This window comes from Anoplolepis gracilipes, chromosome 9 (assembly GCF_047496725.1).
Source record: "Anoplolepis gracilipes chromosome 9, ASM4749672v1, whole genome shotgun sequence".
In the NCBI taxonomy this organism is placed as follows: Eukaryota; Metazoa; Arthropoda; class Insecta; order Hymenoptera; family Formicidae; genus Anoplolepis; species Anoplolepis gracilipes.
In genome coordinates, this window is record NC_132978.1 from 6770473 (window position 1) to 6782953 (window position 12481).

The 12481-nt window shown below is 33.3% G+C and overlaps 1 protein-coding gene across 4 annotated transcripts in view; it reads left to right on the forward strand.

The window, feature by feature from the left end:
- The window catches only part of LOC140669770 (uncharacterized), a 73914-nt gene that overhangs the window by 23640 nt on the left and 37793 nt on the right, over positions 1-12481 (forward strand). For 2 of the 4 annotated variants that reach the window (XM_072899865.1, XM_072899864.1), the window contains exons 2-3: positions 5742-5789; positions 9761-9977. In XM_072899865.1, the coding sequence (XP_072755966.1) occupies positions 9773-9977 (205 nt within the window). In that variant the 5' untranslated portion in view covers positions 5742-5789; positions 9761-9772. Of the gene's footprint in view, positions 1-5741; positions 5790-9193; positions 9978-12481 lie in introns of those variants that run through there. The other 2 variants (XM_072899862.1, XM_072899863.1) reach the window with 2 other exon arrangements.

Genomic DNA, 12481 nt, shown 5'->3' on the forward strand with positions numbered 1-12481 from the left:
CTTGTAGAACCTACGGTTTCTCTGATTAGGAATTATACCGATAACCGACAAGTCATTTTTATCGGCTTCGGCGAAGGTGGCATTCATCTCCGAGCGTCGAAGGACGCTTGAATAACGAATGGTTGTTCCATTTACAAGGTATCAACGTAAAAGACAGCGTTCTTTCTCTAGATGACAACTGATGCTATACTGATTATACTGTATGCATATGTACGTTATAAACAAATGCTTCATACCTACCACTATACGTACGTAATACGAGATCGTTGAATGAATCACTGATGAGTGACAAATCCTGGCAACGATGGTCGCTCGGATAGAAATTCTACGGATGCGTCGCTGCATTTCGGTGAAGCGCATAATTGGATCGTGCATAGTTCACGTAGTGTACGTGTCGGATTCTTGCTCCGTTCGAACGAGAAACCCCGACACACGTGTGTGCGAGAGTCGCTAATTTGAACGCAGAAAGATATGAAAGCTACGAAGGAACGGACGACAACGTGAGTCACGCAGCTCGTGTTTATCCTTGTCGCATTGTCATCGTATATAAACCATTCTTTGTTTCTGCTCGCTAAAACCGATATATACAATAATACTCGTCTTCAAGTTAATTTTCAATTCTCTAATTAGATTATTGATTTGATATGTCAATGATATATATGTAGATATCAATATAAAAAGTCGCACGATAAAAGAAAATTTAATTAAAATGATCTGAATATCTGCAAAATATAAGTTGTATAAAAACATTAACGGACTTACACCGGACTTCCCTCAGGATTGCCGGGGTATTTTTCAGGTACACCAACCCCTTCCATCCTTCTCTACACCTCCTTCCAAAAACCCTTTCCGTTAGCATATGACCGCAAACCGTCTTATCTGCAGTTATAGGGACCTAGTGTTTAATGCCGGTTCCGAACGGCTTAGATAGAGGGAGTTCTTTTTGCGGCAAGATACAGTCGGACCTCTTATCCTACGACCCTCTTATGCTACGAAACCTCTTATTCTACGACAGAAAATCCTCTCATGTTACGACCGCAAAAGGGGAATTATACTCCCACTCTCAAAGTGTCTACTTTTTTGACGCTTATTACCATCGTCTGCTGCTGTTGTCAGAGAGACACGCATGCGCGTATTATTTTGCACAATTATTAATTCTAAAAAAAAATAGTGAAATAAAATTATGGTGCATTGTCAGACCTGTGGCATAACAACAGCGCGAAATTATGGAATAACATTTCATCAGTTAATAATTGTTATCAATACAATAACAAGAATTTAATGTTTTATTTAGATATACTATTTAAAGGACAGTAAACAATGTGTTAAAATTTCAATATTATTAATATATATTATTTTATTTGTTGCATATTAAAATTATATATTTCAATTTAATCTTATTGAGTTGATTTTATTAAAAATATTAATAAAATTATATAAAGAGCTCCGATTAATAAATAAGTAAATAATAAAGAGGCAATAGGAGCGAGGAGATGTGAATATAAAATTGTAAGTTTATTATATATAGATGATATGTCGCAATTGTATTGACATTAAGTACATTAGTAACTTTCTTTACGCAGTTTCTTTACGCATCAACATCCGCGCATGGGCTCACATCGCCGAGTATAACTTATCATGTTTGTAAATATTGGAGCCGAATATAATTTCAAATCATTTGAAATCACGCGGGGCTGAAAAATCGCGGTCGTCGATTTATCTATCAGGAGGTTTATATAAACAAATAGACGAGTGAAGTATCGGTGTGGGAATAGCTCAGTGGTAAGAGCAGTCGCCCGGCAAGCGAAAGACTCGGGTTCAATTCCCGATTCAGCGACTTGGGCTCACATCGCCGAGTATAACTTATCATGCAACATAACATCGTGTAATAAAGGCGTAAGACATGTGTGAACATAAAATCCGTGATCGTATTCGCTGATTAAAAGGGTCACTGCCTCAGAACCGCTGTACATATGTATCGCATGTTAGTTGTATAAAATTATATATATATAAAACGATCCAACTTATTTCGGCTCTTTTTTTTTTTTTTTTTTTTTTTTCATACATATTTTTTTTCGACATATCATCTATATATAACAAACTTACAATTTTATATTCACATCTCCTCGCTCCTATTGCCTCTTTATTATTTACTTAAAAATATTAACTATATTCCATATTTATATTTAAAACTTTGTTCGTCCAGCATCTCCGAAAAGCCATTCAATTTTGGCGCCCATAAGCAGCCATTTTGAGTGTCCACTTTTAATGCTGATATATATAAGCATTTCCGTCCGTTTAGCTCGAGCTATATGCTCCCTCCTGTTTCTTTTTACTCTTTGAGTTTAAGGGGAAGATTCCGGACCGAAAATGTCGTAGGATAAGAGGTCCCCGACTGTACTCTCGGTGGTTTTGCCATTGCCTTCCGAAAGGTGGCGATCAAATAACATCGAATAAAAATTCGATGGTTCTGTTCGGATTTAAACTCGAGATCTTAGGCATAGTGAGCAGACGCTCAACTCACTGCGCCAGAACCGCACACTATAAAAATATTTTATACATAAAATTATATAGAATTATAAATAGAATTTAAATAGATAAATTTAATTACATTCAATATATGATTTTTTAAGGTTACATTTTATATAAATATATACATATCATATATTATTTAAATTATATATTTGTATAATCTTTTTGGTGACAATATTTAATTACAAATTACAATTAATAATTTAATTTTTCATTTTCTATTATATTTTTTGTGATATAAATTTTATGTAAGTTAAATATGAATGATGAACGTACGATTAGAAATTATTATTAGAATTTTCAAAATTTTAATCGTTGCTAAAATCCCGCTGAACTACCGATAAATTATTATACATTTATTGATAAATCATATATCAACGTCACCTGAAAAGAATGTTCAATAAAACGCTCCGATTCGCCTCATTTATTTTCACTCTTCGGTCTTAGGTCATTACACTGGCTTATCTCACCACCACATGTGCGATATCATGCATATAGATGTGATGTACAAATAATGAAAGAAACGAGTATACAAAAAAAAATTAATGTAAACATCCTAAGGATGTCATTCGAAATAAAAGAAAGCAACGAACTCGTGATATACATATTTTTTCTTTCTCTGATTGTAATTTTCATCGAGGAAAGATCTTCCTGCGGGGGACATAAATGAGAGTACGAAACCCTTCATTATTCGTGAAAATTACAGTCGCGATCTTTATTACGATACGGAGAGAAGTGGAACTAGATGACACAATGCAAAGAAATCCTAGAAAATCGGTCGCTTGGTTTTGCTTTGATCAAAAGATTCTTTGAGGCGCATGAAAAAAGGGAGAAAGAAGCATAGTCGGGTTACTATTTTTCGCCACTCTTTCATCCCCTGTAGGACGAGAATATACACGGCGACACCCAGTTTCAGAGCAGACGGCGCTGAAAATAAGACGTGGGAGGAAGTCTTTTTTAAAAAAAAAAAAAAAAAAAAAAAAAAGAAGACAAGAGAGTGACTAAGCGTGAGAGAGAAAGAGGGAGAGGAGACGCGCATAGAAAAGAAAAGAGCGTCACCGAAACGAGAGACACACTAGTCTCGTGCACTACTTCCGGGCTTCCTCTTTGTAACGAGCGCACCTCTTTACTCTGTTCTGTTTTTGAAAGGAAATTTTCACAAGAGACGACCGTTAATAAAGCATCGAGAAAATAATTCCGTGTTCCGTAAAGTTAATTAGCTTGTCCGCATTTTTCTTTTTTTGCTATCACATAGAACACAAAAAAAGAAGAAAAAATAATATTAGCGATGTTGGCAAAAATTTATCGATAAAAATTTACATGAAATAAGGAAAAGAAAGAAAATTCGTGAACTAATAAACTTATATTAAAATTATTAAAATTGTAATGTTATTATATTACAAGAGATAATGCTGTTTACAAATAATTAAAGTTATCAATTTTTTTTCATTATTTATATTTAATATTCTTTTTTTTTTGTAAGAATAGGGATTTGTAGAGGTGAAATAGGAGGCAAGAATTTTAAAACATTATGTATTTATGTTTTAAAAGTTAATTCTCAATTTATTAAAGAGATGTCTTTTAAGTATTACGAAACACAATGGCTTCAACTATGAAAAAATCTTGAGGATTTATATGTATGTATCACTTTTACCACATTATTTTTTTGTTAATATTTTGAAAGTATATTACATTTAATTATTCCGTGATGATTAATTTCGAAATAAAGCAGCCGGAATCCGTACTGCGTTAATATGATATGGAATAACTCGGAAGCGTGTGTATCGCGAGTGCGTGCGCGCTCACGTGCAAGTGTGCGTACATTCTGACCCGATGCGTCGTGTTAGGGCTGCCATCGCGTTCGTTCACTCTTTATAAATAGAAGCTTTAAATTCTGTCGCGAGACTCGGGCGTGGCAGGCCGCAAGAGGAGAGATCTACGATGATCCTAGTCACGAAATGCATACATACATCATTCATCGCGATCCGCTTGTTCTTTCCTCTCGTCTCGTCCCGCCCCGTCTCGTGCCGGTAATTTTCTTTCATCTTGTTATTTCACATAACATTCACCGCCGAAATACCTCATTAACCCCGTAAGTGGTATGCGGTGTAAATAATGTAATAGTATTTTACATCATCAATTTGCGTTTAGCAGAAAGAAATATTCTCTACTTCTTTTTTTTTTCTTTTTACCTATCGTCTCAAAATCCAGATTTTCAAAAATACATTTTATATATAATTATTTTCCTGAAAGAAGAAAAAGTACTTAGGCTCGTATTCCGAACTCACATTCGCTACATGTGTCTATAGATGTATACAAACACATGTATAAAAAGACATTTAGAAGCACATTTAGCGATAAATGTCAGCTCAGAATACAGGCCTTATTCTCTATATTTTTTATTTTATTCTTTAAAGACACACATATTCTCATACAATCTCATTACATTAAAACCATATCGTAAAATGTTACCAGGGTCTTTCTCTAAATTCTCGTCCATAAATCTTGCTCGATAAACCGTCGATTGATTATGTCAGACAATAATAATTATTACGGCAATTTAACGTATGATTTCTGATAAAGATAATACACGTATTATCACTGTATGTCAATCATAAGCGGATCAAGTTCTAAAGTTTATGAATTGTAAGATAAAATATCGAAAAAATTACATATTCAAATTATTTTAAAAAAATTTTATTTATTAATAGTAAATAATGATCAAATAAAATAATAATATACAATATGTTCATAAAAATTAATTTTAACAAAAATTGAAATAAAATAAAAGTCAAAAATATTTCTTTTACAATCATTTAATTTTAAAATTTCGTGTTTGTTCCCTCTGTATCTCGAACAGAGAATGGCACGTGTACAGAAGGCCGTATAGTCGCTTTGAATCGAGTTCTGTGGTCGATTTAGTGTCTTAGAATCGACTGGCTTTGAAATGGCACGTTTGAAATTTAAGCTGGATATAAATTCCAAGAAAAGTTCTATGTCGCGCGTATATCGATGTTGCATAAGTCAGCCGGGATTCGCAGAATGTGTAGGTAGTAAAGTTCGCGCGAAGCAAGATCGGTACGCAAGTAGGATATTATTCGTTGACCTGTCGTGACCTCGACACTCGCATCGTTTCTACGTACTTATCTCTTTGTTATTTCTCGCCCATAATACTTTCGATTTTAACAGACGTCGTTTCTTTGTTACAGACATTCGTCACACGTGTATACAGACTGACATGCCGTACTTTCTGTAAGGTAAGATATGAATTATTTTTCTTTATCAATTGACGTATTTCTTTTAATCCTAGCAGAACAAGAAGGCAATGAAAAATTTGAAAAATATCTAGCCTTTTTACTTTCTACTTTTTATTGTTTAATTTTGAATTTATTAGCTATTTTTTAGAATAAAAATTGATTTTGTTAAAATTAATTTTTATGAACATATTTTATATTATTTTATTTGATCATTATTTACTATTAATAAATAAAATTTTTTTAAAATAATTTATATGAATATGTAATTTTTGCGATATTTATCTTACAATTCATAAACTTTAGAACTTGATCCTGCTATGATTGACATACAGTAATAATACGTGTATTATCTTTATCAGAAATAGTATGTTAAATTGCCGTAATAATTATTATTGTCTGACATAATCAATTGACGGTTTATCGAGCGACCATCGAGCAAGATTTATGGACGAGGATTTAGAGAAAGACCCTGGCAACATTTTACGAAAACAAAAGTGCGCAACAACAGGTAAAAAGCTGTCTCTCGTAAAAAAGTTTGCATTATTTTGCTCCGAAATGCATTGTGTACAAGACCGATATTATTTCGCATTCCATCGCGATGAGAGAAAGAGAGGAAGAGAGTCGATGGATTGTCGTCGCGGATGGTCGCTCGACTGTAATTGTTCCGGGAAACCGGAAGTGCGTAATTACTCCACGTATTGAGTGGAAAATTGTGCGCCGCTGTTTGGTGGCTTCTGCATACATTCCTGGTTACGTGCCATCCGAACTTTTGCAGCGATTTCAGCCGAATTTACATTCCACAAATATGGAAATGCGTTTTTATATTTGCTACAATAGATGTGGTTATTGTCTCGGTTATGAAGATTTTTTAATGTAAAATAAAAATAACTACACACTTTAAAACACTTAAACAATCACTATATATTATTTTTTTAGCTATCGTAACTCTAAATAAAATATATTTTCTTCCAATTTTTCTCTTCTAAAATCATTATCTTGCAGATATAAAACACTGATATAATTGTTTTTATAATTATGAGTAATTACAATTATTAACAATTTTAACTTAATAATTTTGATAACACGTTTACATATAAAATATTTGTTAAAATATTTAGTCTGTCATGATAGACACTCTCAAGTTTGAATGTATAATACTTATTAACAAATATGTTTCTGGATCAAACAAGTTAATTAAAATATTTAGGAAAAAAGTTAAATGAGTCAGTATTATATATTAATGTAAAAAATATATTATATTAAAAATTATTAAATATAATATTTTAATGTAAAAAATGGACACGATATAGTTAAGTCTGTTATCTTATTCCGAAGCTGATTTACGATCATTGAATTGAGCGCGCATATCCGTTCTAATTCGTCGTATATTTTATATAATATATAAATTTTTATACCGAAGTATCTCTCAGAGTTGGCAAAAAATTACGCCGACCGCATTCTCAGGTGACATTTGCACGCATGACTCCTTAAATGCACGAGCTTCGATTTTAATTCCGGATAAGCACGTGTTATCCTGTAAGAGTAGCCGTGTCAAGGTCGCATCTGCTCTTATTGATAAAACTACGATGCGATTAAATTTCTGAGAACTGTCACCCACCACCCACGCGAAGATGATCGTTTTTCAAAATTGCAATATTTTATAACTTTCACATATAACGTCAAACATTGAAATAAAATTTAATTTTCATTTTTGTATTGAATATCGAATATGTTTATATCACATAAAAAATCTAAAATATTATTATATATTATATATTTTTATATCACATAAAAAAATAAAACTCAGAATTGGAATTTCTGTTAATCTTTGCATTATTATCTATTACAATCGAGCGAAATATAATTAAATCAATAATTACTACGTATCAAATTAGCAATTTCTGTCTGTGGTTATTGAGTAATCAATAATCATGATTAATAATAAAGGAAATAAGTGGGGCGGAAATAATTAAATTGGTCATAATTTAAATAATTTCAGTCGTTAATTAGAAAATAATAATCCTCTTGATTATGATTGATGTAATAAATTAAAGGAATGTAAAAAACGATGTCAATGTCCTTTTAGTTTTTTATGCGCCTCTTCAATTGATTATATAAGTATAAGATTATTAATAATTTAGTATAAACAATAATTATTATTTATTGTAAAGTAAAAAATAATCGAGAAAATAATTACTACTTAATAAACTTATCGTGATTTTCGCGCTACCAAACCTTTCTTTACGACGAGGTGCGCACAGTATTTGTAAAATTCTACGTCAGACCTTTTATTTCATAAATTTCTCAAAAATTTAAGATAAAACAAGTAAAAAATCCCGGAATGAATTCTATAATTGTTTGACGCGTAAATTTTCAACGATGACATCGCACTTTATTTGACGCACTTTAACGCCGCGTTATTCGACGACGACACCTTAATATGAACCGGCAGCATTAATTCTCGTCGGGCTTCCCTACGTTCTCCCGGCCCATCGTCGTCGTCAGCTGTGCGAAGGTCAGGGTCGTGCGTGCGCGCGCGCGCGCGCGCTTGAGAGGGTGCAATCGATGCAACCGTAGCCCCTCGCCGGATGCAGTTACCATGGTAACCGTTTCTCCTGACCCCTATTGCCTAGAGGAACGAGGCAGCCCGTCGACATACGAAGAGAGACTGGGGATTGATATTCAATCCCTCCTGTTGGACGCGCGCGCGCGAGAGAGAGAGAGAGAGAGAGAGAGAGAGAGAGAGAGAGAGAGAGAGAGAGAGAGAGAGAGAGAGAGAGAGAGAGAGAGACAGACAGACAGACAGACAGACAGACAGACAGAAAGAGCTGACAGAAGACCGCGGTGCGTTTGATGCATTCCGCATCTTCTCCTTCTTCTTCCCGTCTACGATTCGTTAAAGGCGACATTCCGCACGAGGAATTCCTTCCGCGTACTTGTTTCGCGTCCCAACACGCGATCCGTTTTAGAGAAAAAAAAAAAAAAACAAAACAAAACTCGAGTGTGCAAACTTAATTTCTGCGAAAAGTGCACGCGTATCAGCGAGGTGACGTTTTCTGCGTTTTCTTTGATCTCGTTTTTATTGTATTGTGTGATAATAGATGTATATTAATCGGTGAACACAAATAGTGGAGAAAATAAAAGTATGAAATAAAAATATGCGTAGAATTGAAAAACATATGAATAAAGATCTAATTATAATTAATATTTTAAATTAACTGATAACTGATAAACTAAAAGCCGCTAATAAACGGTATAATAAATAAAATTGACAACAAAATATAAACTTAAAATTATCTGATTTAATCAAGGATATTAATTACACTGTTAACAGCGTCAAATAATAATAATAAATAATTGTGATTTCTTATGAATAAAATAACATGCAAAAATATAATAACTATAACTATTTTGCGTATTTAAAAGTCTTTCAAAATAATTTTTGAGAAGTTTTTTTGTGTGTGTCTCCTCACATTAAAAAATTAATTGAATCGATCTCGTACTTTTTTTTTGACATATACACTTACACACCCAACATTCAATCATTAGAACTATCATAAATTATAGTACGCTAACCGTGGGGTATCATTCACATCAAATTAAGTTGCGCAAGGTCGCCGTGAGAGACGAAAGTAAGGTCAGCTGATACAAAATCAATATCACTCCGAATTGTGTCGACCTGGCGTCTGCAACAAGACCACGCCTCCGTTCTCATTTCCATTCGCACGCAAGAAAAAGTGGCAAAAGAACTGAAAAAGTTAAATATTTTTTTTTTCCGTCGCGCCTTAAATAGCCACATCTATTACGTGAATTTGAGAGAAAGAGAGAGAGGGAGAGAGAGAGACGAGAGCTCTCAAGGAAAGATGGATGGCTGGAAGAGCTGCAAAAGGTCGGAGAGCTGGTTTTTTTCGGCATGGTACCAGCGTGTGAGAGAGTCCTACGTTGCAGCCTGGCTCTTCGGGGTGTTTCAGAGCAGTAGGACGATGTCGACGAGCACCGCCCCCGGCGGCGGAGGTGTTGGCGGTGCCCTTAGCCTGATGGGTTGCGTCAGGGAGGCCTCGCCGCCTCCGCAGAACCATCACCCGCACCATCATTATCATCATCATCATCACCATCAGCAGCAGCATCGCGCTTTCGGTCTCGGCGAGTTCCCGACAGTTCAGCACAGCATCGACCCTGCGCCCAAAGGTCAGTACTTGAGAACTTTTACAATAGCATACTTCAACGTCACGTATTTATGCTGGAAAGTATTTATTCTGGAGAAAGTTTGAAAAATCGATTTATTTATACAATGTAATAAACATATCATACATAATACATAATTAAATATTTAAAAAATTACATATTACATTACGTAATAAATATTACGTAATTTTCATATATAATTATGATAACATGATATTATAAAATCGCGAGGTGCCTTTAATATTATTTCTTTATGATTTCTAATTTTGTAAATGATTGATATTAACATTATTTATTAATGAAATTGCGATAACGCATAGTGGCAATAATGCAAGATAAACAATTTATTTTTAATAGAATACAATAATAATTAAATAACTAGTTATAAATAGTGCAGTAAATAGTTAAAAAGTTTTAATGATTACCGAGCATATCTTCCGACTATCCGTCCTTTTCAAGTTGAAAGAATTTCCCAGGAAACTATTTTATGTTGAATTCCAAGAGATAGTAGAAATACGACGCTTGTGGTGACGCTGGAAAAACTGCTTTTCTTCCTCGAGAATCGGATTCTCGTCGCGCTTGTTTGAGATCGTATAATATTTTTGATGCGTTTTATTATAATACATCGCGAATGAACAAAGCATATGATGAAATGTACGGATTTCTCGAATTTGTGTATCTACGTTTTCCATATTTAGATGATTTCTTATAAAAATCCGCGGCAGTGTTGAAATTGAGATTGTTTCTTTAACGTTGAATGGTATTCTCTCTTATACACATAAATAATTACAGTTTTACTATTTGTTTTTACCTTATTTAATATGTATTTATTACGTAATTTTTTAAATATTTTATTTACATATCATGTTTACATAAAAATGAAAGATAATCGACTTATCTTTGGAAAAAATCAGTTTTTTATTCAGTAGTTGGCGTTACGGTATCGTCTGTAACCCGTAATATATATACTGTACGAATACGAGAACGTTCTCGGTATCTTGAGCAAGGATGGTAAATCGAGGACATCGTTAACGGTAGTAAGAAGCGTACATTTAATTAAGAGCGGGCAAAGATTAAAATAACGACAGTAGTTATGATTGTGACACGCGGCGAATTATATGATTTCTTTTTTTTTCTACGATGCAGGTGCTCAGTAGCGTTGGCACCATTGTTCGGAAGAACGCGGTTATGTGTCATTACGGATGAATTTCCGGGTCAGGCCTCTGTTATTTGATTAATTCTTGGTAAATTGCAAAGCTCCGAAGAACCGGAGAAATTAACTTGGGAATTAATTTCTTAATCAAGAATACGAAGAGCTGAGAGAAATCTCATGAATTTTCAATCAATTGATGTTTGATGACTTGAAATCCTTTCCTTGATTGATGCATTAATTTTTGAGAGAATTTAAACTTGAATTTAAACTTTTCTCGTAAAAAATTTAATTTGCCATTTTTGCATATTAAATATTAATTTAAACTTTAGAGAAAAATCCAGAATGCATTAATAAGAAAAACAAAGTTTTCATTTTAGGAAATGAAACATATTTTACCATAGTGCTGTTTTTAATCACAACTTTAATTAAATTTTAAGGATTAATTGCAAAATCTAATTTAATAAAATTTCTTAATATGACAATTTAAAAAATTTTTTTAACGCTTTGTGTAACTCGACTACTATATATGACAACATGTAAAGAGAATTCTAATTTTTGTAATAAAGTTTATCTCTCGAATACATTTTTTTGTCATGAGAATCCATTGTTTTTTACGTGTAGTAATTTTCTATGACTGATGACAGAAATACCTTCGAGGCATGTTGCATTAATCCTCGATATCACACAAACAGATGTTCTCGTTACGTGCGACAGGCAGCCGTGAGCGAGCGGCTCGGGCGTAGCATTATTTTTCGCGCTTCACCGATGCCAAAGCTGTCATTGAAGCGTGTAAAGTGCACTCGCATTGAAAGTGTCAAGTACAGAGTAAAGATCACTTCCGATCAAGCATTTATTCTTTCCCCCTCGTCTCTCGTTAAAGCTGATATTTGATCAAGAGATTTATATAGATTGACTTTATAAATAGCAGTGTTATACAGTATCAAAATAAGATTGTGATAGATCGACTTTAAGTGCAACGTCATTACGCTACGTCGAAATTGGATGCGCAATAGTAGCTCGGAATAGATTGATTTTAAATATTGAATAATATTGATCGTTTTTAATATATTAGATAAAATTAATTAATGTTTAGGATTTATTTAATTCTTTGAAAGTCAACAAACATTTATATCATAAGAAGAGATAGTATCATAAATACATACTAAAAATGTGAATTGTGTAATATCATAATTTTCATAAAGGCATTGTAACATAGTCGATATCGAGGTGTTATATTATTCTATTTCATTTCATTTCATTTCATTTTATTTTATTTCATTTTATTTCATTTTATTTTATTTTATTTCAGATTATCTATTGAGTTTTAGTTTTAGTTTTAGTATTAATTATAGTT